The sequence below is a fragment of the Triplophysa dalaica genome, chromosome 25, assembly GCF_015846415.1.
Source record: "Triplophysa dalaica isolate WHDGS20190420 chromosome 25, ASM1584641v1, whole genome shotgun sequence".
Taxonomy (NCBI): Eukaryota; Metazoa; Chordata; class Actinopteri; order Cypriniformes; family Nemacheilidae; genus Triplophysa; species Triplophysa dalaica.
This window is the reverse complement of record NC_079566.1, coordinates 1,918,359-1,940,187: the sequence shown is the minus strand read 5'-3', so window position 1 is coordinate 1,940,187 and position 21,829 is coordinate 1,918,359. Positions and strand designations below refer to the sequence as shown.

The 21,829-nt window shown below is 37.3% G+C and overlaps 1 protein-coding gene across 3 annotated transcripts in view; it reads right to left on the bottom strand.

Annotated features, from left to right (window-relative positions):
• phactr4a (phosphatase and actin regulator 4a) overlaps window positions 1–21,428 on the bottom strand; it is a 37,350-nt gene extending 15,922 nt beyond the window's left edge. Inside the window, exons 1-4 of one of the 3 annotated variants that reach the window (XM_056741731.1) lie at window positions 21,116–21,428; window positions 10,854–10,900; window positions 731–892; window positions 57–137 (exon numbers count right to left, since the gene is read on the bottom strand). In XM_056741731.1, the coding sequence (XP_056597709.1) occupies window positions 57–137; window positions 731–892; window positions 10,854–10,866 (256 nt within the window). In that variant the 5' untranslated portion in view covers window positions 10,867–10,900; window positions 21,116–21,428. Of the gene's footprint in view, window positions 1–56; window positions 138–730; window positions 893–2,543; window positions 2,694–9,676; window positions 9,794–10,853; window positions 10,901–21,115 lie in introns of those variants that run through there. The other 2 variants (XM_056741730.1, XM_056741729.1) reach the window with 2 other exon arrangements.
• Between the last annotated feature and the right edge of the window lie 401 nt (window positions 21,429–21,829).

The following is a 21,829-nucleotide window of genomic DNA, read 5'->3' as shown; positions in this document are numbered from 1 at the left end:
TTAGCAGGTTGTGTGGAATACACATATAGGCAGAAATATAAAAAATGAATTCATACCATTGTCAGGATTGTCCTTTAGTAATCCTCGCTCTAAGAGCTCCTCCTTGGGCTTTCTCACTGACAGCTTCCTCTCCAGCACTAATGATTCAGAAAGGAGGTAGACACACATTAGCCTAATTGAGACGCTTGGTAGTCATCTCAAACACTGACCGAAACATGATCAAATAATGTTCTTGACAGATTAACCAGTTTTACAGCATAGCTAGACAAAGTGATGCGATCTGGGAATACCCATCACATGTTGAAATTTTACATATTATAGGTTTTACAAGCTGCTTTAAAGCCCTTTCCATGGAATGGGTGAATTTATATAATACTAGGGCGGTTCTGTACACACATTCCTGACACACAGTTATGTGTTCAAACAACACTTAAAGAAACATACATAATGTAATAAAATAACATTATGGATGGTTGTAGAATAACAAATAAAAAAACTGACAATCTAGGTATTGTTTTAGATTCCTGAGAACATCCCAGTACAACATCTGGCAGGTTTTCCCAGATCACATCACATTATTTACTTGTGGAAATAATACATTTGAACATTTCCAACCATTTCAACCCAGTTATGTTATAATAAAAGGTTAACATCAAGATCAGTATGAACAAATAAACTGGTTTAGAGTTCCTGCCAGTGTTGGGTTTTTTGTCATGAATCAGACACATACCTTCTGATGTTTCCTTGAACTTTTCACTGCTTTTCTTTTTTCTCCACTTCCAGGGCTTGAAGATCTTGCCCAGGTTGGAGAACTTGCCCTTGCCCTTTGTTGAAGAATTTCCTCCTGGATGCGCCCCATCACTGTCTGGCACACTATTATCGATTTCATCATCTGTGGGTAAAGATAAAGGATGAGTTCCACAACATACAAAAACGTGTGCAATCAGACAACAGAAAGAACACACATACACACACACACTAGAATAAGCCTATAACAATGTGCTTGACAGAAACATTAAAATGTTTGATTCAACAATCACAACATTCCATCAGCATGCATTCACCCCACCTGCCCATGCCTGTCTACTTCTGTAACACTTGCACACTGCTGATCATTTAGATTAGTTCAGTTCATGGGCGTAAATCGCATTTAGCAGTAGGGGGGGACAATAAACATAAAATATCTCAAGAGCAACTTTTTGAGGGGACACAAATAATACAATCAAAATTGTACTTACTATGACCAAAAGCGACAATATGCGTTAGGTTTATCATGCAGACTTGCAGTCATATTATAACTGAACCGTCACATACTGTTATACAAGTGAACCCCTCATAAAGCTGTTTCCATTTCCTTTTCCATTTATGCATTTGGCAGACGCTTTTATCCAAAGCTACTTACATTGCAATATCCTATACATTTGTTTCTAAGTATGTGCAATCCCCTGGGATCATACACACAACATTGGCGTTGTTTCCGCCATGCTCTTACCGCTGAGCTACAGGAAAGACATTTACATATTTATTTTGTCTCTGTTGTCAAGACAGGAAACAAATATAAAAACACACTACGCATCATACTACACGTTACCAATGAGTCACTTTTTAAACACTTTTTACATTTTATCCTGATTTATACTGCAACATCATCTGACAAAGTCACAATACATCTACATTAAAGAGTGGTGGTTATGTTCCCATGTAGTGCATTGCCTCCGCCAACAAACTTTGTTCTTGTTCAAGGACCCAAACAGTCAGTGACAGTGACAGATGCTTGAATTCTGTGTTGTACTCGTTAATGAATCTCCCGAGTGTCAACTGAATGTTAAGCTTATCTGCTGCGCACACAGTGCACAAAAAAGATGCTGAGAAAACGACCTTTTCCAACTGAATGAAAGCCGTGCACCTTTTGTTGACCAAAGGGGTCTAAAATTTGCTAAATATAGTGCCAACGTCACAAAATTGTCACCAGTATGTGCGCGACCTGAATGGCAAGGATCGGTGGCTAATTGTGGCCGATAATGTTAACATCATGCCAGGTTGCCACTAAAAAAAAAGAGTTCACTGAAGAGTTGAATAACCACTGCACTGATTAACTGAGCCGCATACCTGTGTGTGTTTGTAGCATAGGTGAGATGAACAGGGAGAGCAGGTAGTGGGCCAAACCACTGTGAGAAAGGGGAGGGGGAACTCAACTGTTTCTAAACTTAAAACGCATTCTTGCGTTTGTATTTTTTTATACTTACACAATTAGTTTAGGTAAACATAAATATATTTATCAAAATAGACAGTGCAAGTTTTATTGATTTTGGGGGGACAGCCCTCGGATGGACACACACAAAGTCCATTGCCCTTCAGCGCACAGCAACTACAAGCAAAAAATGGTTTGATATGCCTTTTAAATGTACAGTTTTCCTGTCTAAAAGAACTGTACTATTAAATAGTTAATATGGTAATACACTGCAACTTTTTAAGAATGTAAACAAATACTATACATAGTACCAACTTCATACTTCCCAACCTCTGCTCAGGTTGCGACATACCTGTTATGTAGGCAGGGTTTGTGTATAAGGTGTGAGGGAGCGCTCCCTGCCCCATACTTCGGCTCTGCCCTCCTGGGTCCCGTCCTCTGCCTGTTCCAGGCCCAGTGGCAGGGAGGACCGAACACAGCTACACTATTCCAGCAAGCCAATACTCCCGCTTTGTAACTCTAAACTGTTAAACTCAAATTCAAGTCCCTCCTTCTTTACGTTACATTTCTCCTCTACTCCGTTTGGTCTCTCTTGCTTACTCAAGTCCCTCCCTATCAAAAGCCATGAATATATAAATAAGGTAGGCTGCTCATCTGAAATATGACAGCTGACCGGGTCCAAAGTCATTAAACACTTCAGATTTTTCACAATCGAAGGAGGGAACCACAGAGTATGTTTGAATGTGTGTTTACAAATGTTGAAAAAATATTTTGAAGAGGTTGTATAGTCATGGGGTGCCAAGACCAATTTTCTATTAAGCCTTAGAAGGTGTTGTGTAATCTGAGAGCCGTGTGCAATATGAGCTGGGGCGAGGTGGAACTCTTGACTGGCAGGATGTGACTTCATATGGCCTAAAATTACACAGAGAGTGACAGATACAAAGGCGGCCGATAGGTTTATTTAAAAACAAATGGCCCCATTATGTGCGTGGGAGTAAAATAAAGAGATATCATTTTAAACATGACTTTATAAATATTATTGGCACCCATGGTAAATATGAGAAAAGGCTGTAAAAATAAACCTGCGCCGTAAATCATGTTTATCTTTTTATACTGCACAATGTGTCACTAACTCAGATTGAACTTGTGTGCATATTCATATCATTGCGTGTGTCCACGTGAAAACATGGGTTGATTTTTTTTATTATTAGTATTTTTTTTTTCCTAAATGTGTATGATGCTATGCATATCAAGGAGAATTTAAAAGGGTGCTTCTACTTACGACTGTCCATAATGTGTTACAGCCAACTATAGCGGTCCTGTTGCAACTTGCTTGTCTCGCATGAATAACGTCATTATTTGTACATACAGACATCACCCGAACTGGATATTCCACCACACCTTGGTAGCGATGATTTCATGAACATTTCAAATACTTGAAAAACTAGTGTCCACACAGTCGTGTTTTTTTTAACAAAATAATGATAGCACAACAAATTTCAGTCGGGCTTTAAGCACAGCACAGAAACTCTTCTCATTAAAATAAAAAAATGACCTGCCTTTAGCATCCGACCAAGGCTGTATCTCACTATTGGTACTGGTAAGTGCCGCATTCAATACTGTTGACCATACCATGCTCTTAGATCGCTTACATAATTATGCCGCGGTCAAACTAGACATGGGCAATTCCGTGAAAATGTCTGCCTTACCACGAAAAAAATAGTTTTTACCAGCGATTCTTACTATGGTAACAGCACAGATTTTATCATTTGGTGGTTCAAATACCCATGTGAGATCTCTCTTCAAATTTGTAAAGAATTTGTTTTATTTTTAGTGCATGATTTTTCATAGTAAGGTAAGTGCCATTTTCAGGATTGTTACATCCATAACGTAACATATTCCTCATAAATGGACACATGAAAATGAATATAAAGTAACTATTGTATGTTCTATAAAGAGGCATAACTTCTCCAGTCATTGGGTATTATTGCTTCAGGATTGTACATTTTATTTCACAGAAATCCTACAAAGTTTATCATCTCCCAAAATACACGTCCTTTTTTGTAGCATGTTTAGACTTCCCTTTATAAAAAAATTGTTTCCATAGACTGACATTTTTTGATGTTTAGACTCTATCAACAAGGGTTCAGTAAAATATAAACAGATGGTTCAAAATAAACATAATTTAATTCTCTGAGCATTTTTATGTCACTTCCATAACGCTGGAATTGCCCACATGCGAAATTCGTTGGGACGGTGCTGAAAAAATAGGCGGGTGCAGGATATCCTCCATCTATAAAATGTATGTACGAGATGTCACGCTGCAATGTTATTATGTTCTCTCATTGGTCTCACACACACATACATGACATGAATTTGCATGTGTAGTTGATGTTATTTGCACATGCCATCCGGCTGTTCTGCGTGTGAACTGCACAGTTTAACATGCTACACGCGTGATCCTCATGAACTTGTCTGCGTCTGCGCTTGGTTAGCTTTTCACAGATATTAATGTATACAATTTCAGCAATTAAAAAATTGTTTTTCTAAAAAGGAAACAAATTAGTTCATTTTATGAGACCCATTTTAGTATTACTCTTTAATAAAGAAAAAGTATTTATTTTTAGAATACCTGATTAATCCATGGAAAAATCAGTAGAATACTCGATTACTAAAATAATCGATAGCTGCAGCCCTAGTTACAATGGTTTAGTACTTACTTATCTGAATGTAATCATTTTGTTTCATGTTTGATTTTTTTCTACTTTTACACAAGTGTAATATACATCTTAGGGTTCCACAGAATGTGTCTATGAAGTTTCAGCTCACCACAAACCCTTTATCATACCATGCCCTAAATGCCCAGTTTTGCATGTAAGGACAAGGTGCCCAGGCATGCCTGTTCCCAGCGGCACTGCCTACACAGGATTTTGTCTGCATCCTCCGCAGTTTCCCGGGATGCAGGAATGCAAAATATGTGTTTGCCGCATCATATGAATCTATGCGTGTTGTGCATCATGTCAAAATACGTGCCTCTTGCAAACATGCCGATTGGGTTTATGATAAAAGAGACGCTTGGGTTTGCTAGATGCTCGCTTAATCTTGTGTGTTATCAGAGTTAAGTGTTGAGTGTCTTGCGAGCAGAGGCGGACGAAGCACACAACTTCCTTACTCGAGTAAAAGTACAGATACTACTGGTCAAATATGACTCCACCAAAAGTAAAAGTTGTAGAGACAGATTCATACTTGAGTAAAAGGACAGAAGTACGTGCTTTTAAAAGCACTCAAGTATTAAAGTGAATTTTCTTTGTCAGTTGTGCAATGTTTTATTATCGTATACCTTACGTCTCTAAAGCAACACACTGAATACACAGAGTAGCTCACAGTATCAGTCGTATTAAGTATTTTATATGTTTAGTTTAGATATAATACTTTATTTAGCCTGATTATCCTCATTAACCCCCTAGGCCCATACGTATTTATAAGCAGTGTTTTGTTTTTCTGTATATTCCCTTTACCAGTTTTAGCAGCAATTTACCAGTAAGTAGTAAGGTTCTTGCGTATAGGAGAGGTTAGAAGCCATGTGTTTGTAGGATTTATTACCGTTTGTATTACCACATATTATCTACGGACATAGAGTATAGCTACTATAATGAAACTATGGTAAAAGTTTAGTTACTGTGGTTTTACTAAAAATAGCATAATTGGAGTATGGTTTCTATATAGATAAGATTTGTGGATACTGTGTTTTTACTGCAAAAACCATCCCTGCTGAAAAAAAACAATGAATTTGTGAATTAGAATTTTCTATTAAATTACTCTTTGTAGAGTGTTTTGGGTTTTACTCCAACAGGATTTACAATCCCACCAATATAATCCATCACACACAAGTAAAAAACAATTATCCATACAATACAATTCCCATTATAAACATTAAATCCATACAATTTCTGTTGTATTTTGGAAAGGGTTCTATGTTTTTATTTCAGCAGGAATACTTCATTTCCTTTGAAAGAAGCTTGTGTCAAAAAATGCCGTCAAAAAAATTTAATGTTAGTAGACTTAATACATTTAAAGAAAAAAACATAAGATGTAAGATACAGGTTTATATTAACATAGAATTAAATTACGCACTATTTTATTGCTTTTTTCTTAAGAGTTCAAAAACATTGCAATATCTATATATATATGTCTGAATAAATGCTGTAGTATAGTTAAGTATGTTTTACTATATATATATTTTCATGTGGGCATATATTTTCATGTGAGTTCTAAATATTTGTGTACCTTATGTCTGTGTTTAGCTAATGCATATACCGTTAACATTAAAATGTACCGTTATTTCTGGGGTATTACAGTTTTTTCATCTATCTATGAACCCGGCTAATTCAAGTGTTCAATCTATTATTGTATATCTATTGTCTACAATCGTCTTCAGATGCGTTACATTTGCGACATATGATGAACGCTTTCAAAAAATTCAAGTAATGGGAAGATGGAGGCAGGAACTGACGAATGTTCAACAACTTTTAATAAAAATAAACTAACCACAAAACGAAAGTAAAATGCCGGCAGCACCCGCACAGTCGACTGCCGGGCACACAAACATAAAATCTAGGACTGGTCTTCTCTCGACGTACACTCCGGTCGCTCGTCCTTTTATGCTTCAGATCTCCTCCAAAGAGATGTGATACCTGTGCAATGCGCAGCTGACACTTATGATCATAACTTGCACTCGTACCGCCTTGCTCGTTACAAGCGCGTTTGGCCAATCACAGCAGACTACACCACCTGACCAAATCACATGACTCTAGGCTATCGGATAGGAGGGGATAAGACGGATGAATCGCGTAACGAATCATTTGAGAGTCAGTCAAGAAGTAAGTTAAGAATAATTACCTATTATTACGACATAATAGTGTTTTTACACCTTCTTTGTACATAAACTTGTTGTTGGACACTCCATAAAGCAAAGTAAGCCCTTAAAACTCATATGCTACTTACTCTTTAAACAATCAAAAGACGGAGCATTCCTAATAGGACAAGGCAGAGAATTCCACCAACTGGGAACAATATAAGAGAAAGACCTCCCACCCATAGTTTTGAGTTTACAACGAGAATTGTACAGAGTAAGAGAACCGGCCGAGCAAAGTGACAGAGATGGTGTGGACACTGTGATCAAATAACAGATATGTTCTAGGGCCAGCCGATGTACTGGTTTATAAGTAAACAAGAGTTTTAAAATCAATCGTGATTGAACTGGAAGCCAGTGGAGTTGAGAAAGCACAGGAGTGATATGACCTCAGGACAATGTGCGAGTTAAAACACGAGCAGCTGAATTTTGCACATATTGCAGTCTCTTAATCCTACTTGCAGGTAACCCTGCAAAAACAGAATAACAATAATCAAGCCTAGATGTTATAAAGGCATGAATAAGTCTTTCTGCAGCAGGCATAGAGAGAAACTGTTTTATACGTGCAATATTCCGAAGATGATAAATGCTACTTTAGTAACATTCTTAAAATGAGTGTTAAAAATCAGCTGTGCCTCTAAAATCACCCCCAAATTGCGCACCTGTACAGAAGGTAGAATCTGACACTCAATCCAATGTAAATTTTTAATTATTACATGTTTTAACATCAGTTTAGGTGCCAATAATAAGAATTTCAGTTTTTGAACGGTTTAACTGTAGGAAGTTCTGTTTCATCCAAACCTGTATTTCCAGTAAACAATCAGATAACGTCGAAAGTGCTGATGTAACATCAGGTTGAGTCATAATGTTAATCTGGGTATCATCTGTGTAGCAATGATAACCCAGACCATGCTTTTGAATAATTTGCCCAAGAGGCAACATATAAATGTTAAAAGTGTAGGACCCAATACCGACCCCTGAGGGACGCCCTGCCGCAATGGAGTAGAGATCTGTTTGTACCAGAATAAACAAATTGAGTGCATTCTGAAAGATATGCCATTTTGAAACTATACCAGAGAGGCTAATCCATTTGTAATCTGTCCAGTAGTAGAGTGTGACAAATGGTATCACATGCAACAATGAGATTTTACAAAACCAAAATGCCACAAGCTCCAGAATTTGCTAAAACATGGAGATCATTCATTAACATCAAAAGGGCAGTCTCCGTCCCTTGTCCAAACCTAAACCCTGATTGAAAAGCTTCTAGTAGTCTGCTGGGAGTACCACACGCTCAAGAACCTTAGCAACAAATGGCAGGTTTGATATAGGCCTATAATTAGACATTATCACTCCCAATTTTTTTAAGAACTGGTTTGACTGCTGCTACTTTAAGTGCTGGGGGAACAATCCCTGAAATAAGTGAAGTGTTCACAATCACTTAAATATGAGGAATAATAGCTGGCAGACATTTCTTCAAAACACAAGTAGGAAGAGGATCAAGTATAGAAGATGATGGATTCATTGCTAAAGCCAATTTTGAAATTATGAACGCTCGTGGCAGGGATGCACAGACATAGCTTGACAAGTTGTTTACACAGCTCGAGAGCTGTGTGCATGCCACTACTGTATGATGTCAAAGGATCTTGGGAGTGGTGGGGCTACTGTAAAAATGCCCCTCTACCGATTGAAGTATACCAGAATTTATCCCTAACTCAAGTCAAGCGGTGTGCCTTTCTCTGACACTTACATTTACGCATTTGGCTGTGGCTTTTCTCCAGAGTGACTTACATGGCATTAAACTATACATTTGTCATCAGAATATGTGCAATCCATGGGATTTAACCCATTACCTTGGCATTGCTAACCATTGAGCAACCGGAAAGCTGACATTCTAAAATGCTTCTACACACTGCTGACATGCTTGGTGCATACGTAAAGCATGCGCTTCGCTATCTCTGCTCTCCGAGCTGGTTGCTGCTTGTTCGCCTCATCAAAAACTTAATTGTTTGGTCAAATTTATTTGGCCAATTAACTTGTACATTAACTTTTTAAGTTTGGTTGCTGAACATTCGGTGTATCCCTTGTGTGTTAATTTCTGGTAGACACAGTGTCTACAACACAGAGAGAGAATCTTTTCCTCACAACACACAAGCACATCTGACAACATTGTTTTCATCTGGCAAAAGTCAAGTGTGAAATGTTTTCTGGGAAAACAAAGAAACTTGATTGGGCGGTTTGCGCTTTCGATTTGTTGGAATCTACTTGTGTGGGTGAAGACTCATATCCAGAACAAACCAACAAGCAAACCAAAACTGTATGAATAAACGTAGCAGCACTAAAAGTTATCTTTCAATAAAATCAGTGTACAAAATAAATAGTTCTAAATGAAGCAAATTCTAAACCAAGAACCAACAGGCAAGGCTATGTATGAGGCTAGCAATACAGTATTAACTCAACTTGCTTATTGTTATCAGACAACGGCACTTGAAAGGTAGAATAGTATACACTATTAAGTCTATTTCACTTTAACATTTAGACATTATCAAGGGTGTTATTATAAAAACATGTCTTACCAGAGGTACCCTCCTCTTCTACATTCTTACTCTCGCTTTCCATAAAAGTCAAATTCCACAAAGCAAAGCGAAGCTAAACTTTGGCAAATAAAAGGCGCAGTGTTTTACCTGTGGGTGTGTCAACTGGTCAAAGCACAATCAGATATCTTGCTCGAAAGTCACACACCTATGAGTCACGTGACCAGGCTTTTTTATAAGGTTGACATTGCACATATAATGTTAGTGATATCATGAACCAAAATGCATACATAATCCATGACATAACTCAGGAGCTGTTTTTCATACAGGAGAACAGATAACGGGCTTATATTCATAAAACGCTTTTATGAGTTTTATAAATCTGTGGTCAACCAAAAGTAAAACAAAATAGCAAAAAAACTACACTTTCTCAGTTAGACTGATAAACTGTGAACCGTCTCAAAGAATTAGTATTTCTAAACTCACCTTTTTCAAAGTATTTATCCCCTTTAAAGTAGACGGGTGTCAAAGTGCAATTTTTTTGAAAACGCCGCCTTTTTTGTTTCCATGTAATTGGCAAGATAGAACTTTCCGACGACATCACGTGCATGCGTATTACGTGCTCAGTCTCGCGAGTATAGCCAAAAACAATATGGCGGCTTCCCGTACTGTGAGCTCTTGCTGCTCGATTATGTATTAACGTTTCCCCAGCAAAATGTGGAATTGTTGTACCAATAAGACCAGCAGAGACACACTATTTACATTTACATTTACGTGCATGTTTATGTGCCAAGGCACGTCCTATTTCTTTACACAACAACATCGCCATCCACTGGCCTGGCGTGCATACTACACAGTTTTTATCCGTTTTCCTGGATCCATTTAAATGCAGACAGTTTTGATAACGCTGTCATGTGTACGTGAAACTTTTCAAAAACACAAAGGAAAAACTTTTTCATTTTTCATTGTGTTAACGTGGCCCAGGAGAAGTTTAAATTGCTGCCAGATTTCAAATCTCATTCAATCATATGTTCCCCAACATAATGTAAAATTATTAAATCAGTTTGTTTTGATGCAGGTTGCTCACCCTGTAAGTGCTGAATTTGTAAGACGACACGTGATGTTATAAAAAATTGTAGCTTTGCACATCCCAATGACCACAGTGGCTAATCACAGATATTTCAGCTAGCTTTTTATAATAATCTGTACACTTTCTTACCTCGGTTTTCCATTCCCAGACCAAGAAGGCAGCAGCAACAGAGGATCCTGAAAAAAAAGAGAAGGATTGCTATTCAAATCAATCATAAACATAAAAACAAACAGTCAGTCAGACCCCCGCACTTAGGTTATTAAGATACAATAATAGAGATTAAACTATTACCGGTTTCATGATAAACCACGCTAAAATGTCCTGACGGTTAGTATTACCATTTAAACTGTACTTATCATGATAACCGGGTAAGGTAATATTTCATTATCTCCCTTGTAATTAACGCAAAATTAACTGATATCTCATGAACGTGAGATATATATGTGCGCTGTGTCCTACAGCACTGCATTAATATTTGTGCACGTTGCTTGTGTTGTTTTATGTATGGATTTGGTGTTCTCATCCAAGGTACTGTTCATTAAAATCCTGCTCTAGAAAAACTTAAACCTCTCAGCGCTTTATACAAATTTTGAGCACAATTGCGTCTATCACCAAGAAAAATTCCTTAATTCAGGCCATTGAGCTCTTTCTTTGAATATTCTGATTCGAAAAACATTGTATATGTAATTTTTGTTAGATGATTTTCCAATATAAAACTCAGCTTGTGTATCAGTTCTTTTTGAACAATTTTAGCTCATTTGAACAAAACCATGTTTTTTTGTGAAATTTTCATATCGTTACATCTCTATACAATACTATTGTTTACCGATGATAGTCAGACATTGGGCTGCATTATATTATTATATACTGTATGTAAGGGGTCCAGTGGCCAGATTCACAAAACCCCACTTAAATCCATTATATGAAACACATAGGGCTGCGGATTTACATAAAAAAACAGCGTGAGTATGTACTTAAGGTGAGTAAATGAACAACAAAATTGTTGTTGAATTCTAGGGTGAACTATCCACTGTACAGTACACTGATACTGTACACATGCGGTGTTTCGTCCATTCACATAAGACATAGCCTACTATGTTTGTTAAGATACTCGACAAGAGGGGCCTGTTGACCTACTTAGTGAGTGAATTTTACCGTTTAAGCGCTTCAACTCAATATTTGTGCTACGTCTGAGACTTTCCTTGTGCACGCTTCAGATCTTCTCACAGAGCGCAAGCGAGTTTTCTTGTGCATCGTCTTGCATTTAAATGTTTAAATTGGCAAGGCTTGAATGAGTTTTGTTAAACGGCAACATGTGCTGTTCAGGTCTCACCTGCACTCACGTGATCAAAACACAAGGGTGATGAAAGCATAAATGACTGGGCATCATATAAAAGCAATCCTATTGAAATTGGTCTACGTTATTTGATTTGTTGTAGGTATTAAATGTGTATTCATCAATAAACATACATAAGCTGAACTTGGTCAGTCTGTTTTACGCATTATAATTTTTAACAAACCATATTATAAATGCGTCAACAGATTTAAGATGAGCCGCAGTTCAGGCACATGCTGAACCGTTGGTGGAGAACCGTGCGGTTATTTTTTTTTACTGAGAACCGTTACACTCCTAACGGATATCAATCAAAAATCAGCTTCAAAAGAAACCTGTTTTCGTGTGTTTACATATAGTAATAAACTGGCTACGCAGAAAACCGCGTTTAGTTTGAGACTTGCCGGGTTTCTCGTGTCCAGTAACATCATCGTCGATAATCTGTTTACTAATTAAAAAAGCTGTATTTTTATATCTCATGTCCGCAGTACCTACCTCTGCCGATCAATTTTTGCTTAAGCCGTTTATGACGTTTCCCAGATAAAAGAAAACCGTTTATGCTTTTACATGACCTTATATATATCAGCTTCTTAAGGATGTTCAGCGTAAGACTGTGCATGTAAACACGCTCAATGTTGCCAGCTGCACTGAACTCACACTCTGATAGAATGCTGATTTAGGACAGCTTTGTTTATATTTTACAAATCGTAGTTGTTTAATAGCCAGAAGACAACTGTGCACACACCTCATCTCACCAGCAGCCTTTTAGAGTCGTAGTATTTAAACAAAATATTCTTCCTCCATTTCAAGCATTATTCTTACATGTAAATATTTCAGCAAAACTGCTTTGTAAAACCACATTCTAAACTGTTATACGAATAAAATTCAACTAAAGAATACCAAGCATAACAAAACAGTAAATATGAAGGAGAACATAAATAAGAAGGTAATCAATTTGAAGGCTGACTTAGTTCGTCAAACTGGTTTGGCCTCTTCAGTTGTGCAGAATTTTGACTAAACAGTGCATGCACAAAGCAGGCATGTTTAGACATATGACTTTTGAAGTGGGTGGAGAAAAACTTGCAGTACACATGTGTGCTCTGACAATTCTCTGGTAGTCTAGTTCATACTTAAATACTAGCTTTTGTATTTTGCAGAAGAAAATCACAGGTGACAACAGCGTGAGTTAATGAAGACAGAATTTTCATTTTGAAGGTGAACTTTAACAATAATAAATCCACTAACACACAAAACTCATTCAAACTCTAAACTCTATCCTCAAAGCAGAGTGCACCAAAAGCCTGAAACAATGAGACTGAGCTGCACTGACTGGTTTTGTAAAGTGGCCCAATACCACTGCAGTTTTTACATAGCTTTGAAAATTAAAGTACAGCCTATATTTGACTTCAGGCACATCACTGCCATGTTAAATCCAACATTCTACTGTGACAATTAAAGAATAATTTAAACAAACACAAAAAATGCCATGGTTTCAAAATGAACCCTTAATAGTTTACACTTCTCATAAAACAAAATCTCTACTGTATGTTGCTTTAAAGCATTGTTTAGGCAAAGCATTTTCCATTTACAGTCCACACATGTGGGGCACGCAAGAACCAGTGTTGTTAACTTATTAAAATGCTTGTTAAATGAAATTATGTATTTATAACTAGTATTAAATATAATTACTTGTGCCTGTGGATTTAAATTCTTTTGAATTTGATATTTACACCTGAATCTGTCAACTCTCGCCCGTCGGCAGAGTGAGGCATAGTTAAGACAAAGAGTTTGACGCATCAACTGGCGCGGAGTTAAGATTTTTTTTAAATAGACTACCACTTAGCGGTAAACTTTAGCAAACACACATTAAAGAAGTACCTCCACGGAGACAGCGATGGGGGGCTTATTATTCTTGTTGTGTATCTTCTGTATATGTATATAAAATGATGTAATGTGAAATCGCATTGTTGTACTGTGGTACCCAGGCAGCACGGAACGTGTTGTATACACTGCCTGGGTACCACACTGCTTACTCGTACGTTGTGAAAAACGTGCGTTAGAAATAAACAGGAACAGTGCCATCAGTTTCACCATATCAGTTCAGCACACAAATTGATCAGTAGCCTTTTTTCAAATGTAATGGAGGCCCGAAGTGTGCATGTGTAAACGTCAATCCTTGTCATCATGTTTTTATCCTACTATGGCGAGGTCGTGGTGCGCCATATCTCTTCTACTATTAGCGAGGTATTTAGGGCTGGGCGATCTTCCCAAAAAAGCATATCACAATCTTCATAACAATGAATCTTGATCCAATTTCTGAATTGAAATACAGGGGTGAACTTTTTTACACATAGCACTGGTGCTACAGAGGTTTAAAGCCGCCCTGCAACGATGTGTCATGCATTCTGACTTCTTTACAATGTTAAACGTGCTGTCTTCTCATGCGTAACATGGTCAACTTGTCAAAAAGCGAGTTGGGCGTATTACATAGTATTTCTGTGCTCGATACACTCCTCTAGTGATCATATAGGTTTAAGAAAGTTGTTTTCGAACATTTAAAACTGTTTCGCAACAATTTTCTTAGTCCCTTATTGGCCAATTCCCCCGGAAAAGCACTCGGCACAGCCACACGGCATCAATGAGAGCAGGAAAAGGGGTATGCACAGACATCACTTTCACTTGTGTTAAGGATAGAGAGAGAGTTCACTGCATTTGTGTGATGAATGTTAAATAAACTGTGGATATAACGCTCGATTTTGGAGATCGTTTGAAACTGACATATAGAGCCGTACCAGCGCTAAAAGATGCCGGACATGAACCACATGCGGTGAGTGAAACTGATGTTTGTATTTTGTTGACAATGGGTGCGCATAGTTTCAGCTTTGGATACCAGAGGGGCGAAGCAAATAACGGCTTTAAATACTAGATGATTGCTAAGGATATGCTTCCGATCGGCTTTGTCGAAGAAAAGGGTTTTAAAAATCTTATGGAGTTTGACCGAGTTTACAGTCAGTCTAGAAAATCGACCACTGCCAGACTGGAGAAACTTTTTCATGACGATAGAAATGGAAGCATTTTGAGTTATTAATTCATGAAATCGTTCCGGATTGTTAATAAATGCCGTCATTCGGTTAATATGTTTTAAATCTGGTCTTAAATCTTTATCGCTTTATTATATTTTCCTTGATCAATCACACTGCTGTTTTTTGGTTGGTATAAATGTGCATGCACATATTTTACAAAGAAATGTCCTAGCATTATGAGCGGTTGATGCTGATCGACATACTGTTAATATGTTTGATGACACAAACAGATACCGCTCCTGTGATGCATCTGTAGCGGACGTTATTCCTTTAATCGCAGCACTAAAGCGTCTCCTAAATTGCATGCACCCTCAGGGCTCTAGAGTGCGACCAATATTCCTTTACGTGTGTGAACCAGAGGTCGCGTAATCCCAAAAATTCTTTGTCATTGACAGATTTTTTTTACCAGTGACGCCGTCATTCTGGCAGATTACAATGAGGGCAATTTGTAAACACCCGTTTCCCTTCAGCGTGATATGGTCGCGAAGCGATCTGCGTGTCGTTGTCATTTGACTGACTAGACATGTGAAGCGATTTGGGAAAACCGGTCGGATGACGAGCTGGGACGCGGGAAAGACAGTTCACCTATCAAAGTAAACCATATAACATGAAAAATTAAGTGTTAATGCACATTTCCCGCCAGTCCTGTGTAAACTATGGCATGCAAAGTTTTTTATACAATGTTTTCGTGAGATGACAGAGCTCCGCGTCTACAGCACCAGGAGTTATCCCCGCTCCACTGCTCACGCGAGCCGGACCACGATCGCAAAATATACAAGAGATGATCAAAAGTCCAGACACTATGCGCATGATAAACAACTTAAAACTTGCTTCACTGCTTATTAGTTGATGTCCGTTTGTCACTTTCCTTGTGTTGTGATAATGGCAGAGCTCTCGTTCTTTAAATGTGCCGTGCACAATTTTCCTTACTTTCGTTTTATTCCAACGGTTTTGTACAGTATTTTTATAGACTTCAACACTAGGAATTGTTTTTTTACTAAATTGTTATTAGAGTAAGTCTCTTACCACTGTAAAGTGATTTTTAATTGTGATATTGGACTGTTGGGCATTTATTTTCTTAACTTAACTTTAAACACGTTTTTCTCCAAATTCCGTTCCTGAACATCATAGCGCTTCAGACGACAGAATAAGTTGGTTATTCTATTCTTACGCTACTTATTATCAACTTTGCACATCTGCAATTCTTGGTGCATTTGTTCTTGTTAAAGTTCTACAGTTAACATATGGGCTGTGGGAGTCTTTGTTTGGATACACTATTATGTTGAAGGCCTACAGAGAAAATATTGTTGTATCTTTAAGCAGTTGCACTTGTTCTGAATAGACTTTCTTGTAGTAGTCCTACAGAGAAAAATGTAAAATGCACTTTGTTTATATGAGAGAACATTTAACTGTACAGCTTTTCAGCAGGCCAGTAGACCTGTACATTATTATTTAATATACACATGAGTGGGGTCAAGTTAAACATCTTAGTTGAATTTTATTTTATACTGTGCGTTGTTGCAATGTGCTAAATAAATATTTGCATAATTTGTAATTAATTTATTCTTTGAAACTTTAATATTTATGCAATTGCAATGCCTTGATTTTAGTAAAGTTAGTACACAGTAATAGCCATAAATGCAAGGGTACTAATAATTGGCAAAATTTCTTTCGGTGTTTCGGTTTTCGGCCTTGGTTTCCTCTTTTTCGGTTTTCGGTTTCAGCCAAGAATTTTCCTTTCGGTGCATCCCTAGGTTGTTAATATATTAATGTTTCAGCGCGTTATCTTAATCTATAGCTTGATGTAAGATTGCCTATTCCATGATAAATAAAGCAGTGTGTCGTCACGGTGGGGGAGGGGTGCGAATTTTGAACAATTCTCATCGATCTTTGAATATTATTTTTTCTGTGTTTTATTTTGACGGGTCGTTGTGAAGATGCTCCCACAATAGGCGCTTGAGTTTGTGTAGTTCGGTGAAAAGATTTTTTTCAGTTTTTCTCAAACAGTGAAAACAGTTAAATGCATATGATATTCATGTGTTTCTGTCCTTATTCAGTGAGACACATACAAATCCATGAGCTTCACGTGTGTTGACAAACGATATATATATATTTTTAATGTGCTGTTCAACATCAAGTTCACTTCAAACAACAACCTGTATGATACAAAATCAAATCACTGCTTGTGAAAAAGATGGTAACATGAAGCGCACATTTTACAACGTACAACATAGCGTGTGCATGCATCTTTAGCAACTGGGGAATTGCAGAAGAGATGATTTGGTTCTGTCACAATATTCTAAAATGATCACACAAACAACTTATTGTGTCACTGTTCATCTTCTATCAAATATGTTGACATTAACACCATGGTAAATAAAAAATAAAGACAGGATGTTTTGTATATATATATATATACGTAGTGCGTGTGTATGCGTGAGAATGGCATAACAGGAAAAAAGCAATTTCAAACTACTACTATTTTTTCCTTCTTGGTCAACCAGCCAACCAACAGTCTTTGAATGACTTTGTCATACATGGCAACGGGGTCAGCCTTGCCTCCTCACTAAGATAAAAGTTTTTGTCTTTTCCTTGCTCAGAGTTTCTCTCAGATTGGTCCTGAATCGTAGTCCTACTTAAAAGATTTAAAGCTAAATTAAGAGCTTTCTTAGAAGATTCTTAGCAGCTTTAAGAATACGGGTCCTGACTTTTTTTTCAACCTTATACTCATTCTCGAAACTACTTTATCCATTTATTTGTCAGAATAAATTTATAGAAAAGCACAGCTGTTCCACTGTAAAGGGAGGGGGTGCTCTGTGGATTTATACCACAAGGAAACAAGAGGATCCTTGCAAAATGGAATGTGGCACAATAATTGGCTTACAACGATTATTTTGTTTTTGTAATTGTTGAAGGCCAAAATTGACGATTTTGATTATTTTCGATTAATCGCACAGCCCTACCTCCGTGCAATTAATTAATAAACCATCGGTATCTGCCTTTTTCCATGCTATTGCCAATATGGCGATGGTGTTAAATTATTCCAATATGGGTTGATACATCAGTGCATCCATCCCTAGTTCAAATCCATAAAAATACTCAGATACAGTCATTTGCTCATTTGCGGTAGATCAATCACAGCAGACTAGACTATCTGACCAATCACATCAGACTAGGCTAGCGGAAAGGAGGGGATAAGACCGATGAATCGCAGAACGAACCATTTGAGAGTCAGTCAAGAAGTAAGGTAAGAATAAATGGCTATTATAATGAAATAGTGCTTTTAAACCTTAAATGTAGGGCTGCAACCTGCGTGAAATGCGTTGACGTATCATATTATTCACTTTTATCTGCTGTAATGGCAGTTTCTGTTCCCGGGCATGTGTACATTAATCAGCAGAACAAGAGAAAGTATAATACACCAAACAAACAGCGATCACGAACTTCGGACACAGTAGGTTAGTGAATGGACGGAGGATCATCACGGCTTGGACACGCAATCACAAACGGACGGAGAGGGGTACGTAGATGTAGACCTTTGTAATGAATTAATTTATTTTAACACTACGCATTAAACATTTATACATTTGGCAGACGCTATTATCCAAAGTGACTTATAAAAAATGAATGGGACAATGCATTGGAAGTATGTGTAATCCCATGGGATCGAACCCACAACCTTCCCGATGTTAGCGCCATGCTCTTAGCACTGAGCTACAGGAAAGCAGAAAACTTACCACACAATAATTTACATAAATGCTATTGTACTTGTGTAAGTAAGTGTATGTGAAGCTTTGCAGATTGTGACCCTGCTTACGTTACTTCCAAGTTAGCTTCAAAATAGGACCTACTTTCATGAAACCACCATAAAAGCACTTTTTAAGTCATTCGATAGCTTTATGCGATGAATAAACCAATATAGCATAATTAAGAAACTCGAACCTCTGCTGGTGCTTTCATCTGTCAATCTCCAGTCAGCATGCATGTATACGGTGAAGATCAGGACGTTAATCTTTCCCAAATGTTCCAATGTTTTCATTATTCTTCATAATCACAAGATGATACTCCTGGTTTTGTTTAAAATGTATTTCGCTAGAGACGGTGAATTACTCGCTGAGTGTAGCTTAATTTATTAGAAGCACCGGAAGCGGTCTGAATGTGTGCATATTCATATATATATAACCTCTGCTCTGATTTAACTGTAAACTGTTGGAACATGTAACATATCATCTCTTCTTCGTTGTGTTCTAACGGTTATGTACTTTGGGGAGCAAAAGGATCCCCTCGACTTCAGAAGGAGAAGGTGTCTTAAGAGCATCATTGGGATTTGCATAACTGTAAATAACGAAGCCAATGCATTAATGCGACTCTGAAAACAGAGTCGGATATTACTTGGTGGAAAGAAATACAGAGCATATATCACACTATAGTATTTAATAAACACATTTTTAAATGTTTTGCCTTTAATACAGTACTTACATACATTAAAAGGTCTTTTTTATTAAAACAACTTACTTAAAAGAAGAAAGTGCTTTTAATGTAAACAAGGATTATAATGTTAAAACAAGAATATTTATTTATGAAATGTAGTGGAGTAAAAAGTATGATATGCTTTATAATGTAAGAAAATACTACAACTTATTATTTATTGGAAAGTTTGCCAAAGGATTAATAAGGTCACCCAAAAACTCTTTATTAGATTAATCAAAAAATAATCGTTAGATTGGTTGACAATTAAAATAATCGTTAGTTGGAGACCTACTTCTATGTACATAAACTTGTTGTTGGACACTCCATCAACCAAAGTAGGACCTTAAAAGTCCTTTGCCGTTTTTAAGACATTGGACAGACGTGTGCTCTTACTTCCTGTCGCGTGCACGCGTTCTCAGGTGGCCAAGACCCCCAAGTGGGGGAATGTAACGAGTTAGTTACAAACTAGCAAGTAGTTACTAAGCCTGTAGTGTGGACTTTACGTTCAGTTTTAAGAAAGAATTTCTTCCCTTCCCAAGTAAGTCGTCGCAACTAACTGTGTTAGTCACAGCAGCAACGGCACACAGTCAGCTTATCATTAATAATTTACCTTGACCTCATGCATTCAAATAGACACCACAAATCAAGGTCCATTAAATGGAATATCTCCGTTTCACGCACATGACAAACAACATCAAAGTAACACAGTAATGAGTATCACATTACAACAAAAGCCACGTCAGCCCATGTTAAAGTAAAGATTTGTCTTTTCAAACATAAGGTATACACCTTATGTTAATTCCAACTTCAAACTGAGGCTCGTTGTCTGAATGGCAGAAAAGAGACCCTCGGGTATTTGGTTTTCTAGGTGTCTACCCTTAAGAAGATGTGCATGCTGAAACGTGAACAGGATAACTGAAAGCATGTTGAAAATGCATGGGCTTGTCAACCTCACATCATAAACTTTACCTTCTGAAGACAGAAAGTGCATTAAAACGGCAGATGAAAGGCACCACATCTTTAAGAGCAAAAGCCATAGGGTCTAAAACAAAAACTATGAAACATTATGTGACATTTAGTTTCAAACACTTAACGAGAAGCCCAACTAGTCAGCAAATGTGATAAAAACGCAACATGACGAGGAAGCGTCTACTGTCTGTGACCAGATTATTCATAAAGTGGTAAATAACGTCAAATCACTGAACTACGAAATCAAGACATCGACTTTGTCTCTAGTTCAACTCACACAACTTTTTTCCTGGCTCTAAGTATAAACTGTTTTAAAGATTAATTGTATAAGATCTGGAATTTATATCGCATTTTAAACGTGATTTATATGCATTTACAGTCGTGATTTCCTGGTTTGTTGATGATGTTTAGGAACAGCAACAGGTTGTTTCGCTGCTAGCATGGCGGCTAATCATTAATACTTTGAACCTCAAACAAGTACTGTATTATTCATTCACTCATTATTGAAAGTAATTTATATTGATATAAGTGCTTACCTGTTTTAATGTGTTACTAATGCCACTCCATAAAACATTAGTGATGAGGTGAAGAGTTTTAAAGGCTTAATCCTTGGGTTAACCTCGCGCCTGTCCTGTCAGTCAAGTCTTGTCAAACTCACAAACTCTTAACAAAAGACAATGTGAAACCAACAAAAACAAACTATATTTTGGATTTTTATGTACCAATCTAAAACCATCTCATGTCGCTGATTTTTGGCTGAGTTAGTTTGGTAAACCTAGTATCAACTCAATTCAGCAGTTTACGGTCAGGTTTCTACCTTTCCTGCTCCGACAGATCACGGGTTGCCAAATGTCCTCGCATGAAATTCCTCCCTAAACATGACAGTTCCAGCTTTTCCTTGACTGGCTACAGACTTTAATGTATGGTCACGTGGCCAGAAAAAGATTTTAAGGTAAGCGGATTGCCAGGTGTTTTATCAAAATCCCACATTGTAGTATTGCAAGGTGTTTGTGTCTTAAGGGTTAAAACAAGGATAAGCTTAGCTTGAAAATACATTCTTAACGGATTAAGCAATAGTGCATTGACACATTTCTCTTTCACTTGCTGCATATTTGTCTTTCGTTTCCTTACAGGCTGAAAAAAGTTGTAATTAAGATTCAACGTTTTTACTCACTCACCCACACAGTCCACGTTTATTTTAGTTTTCTAAAACTACAACTTTGAAAACGTTTCTGTTCAAATAAATTATT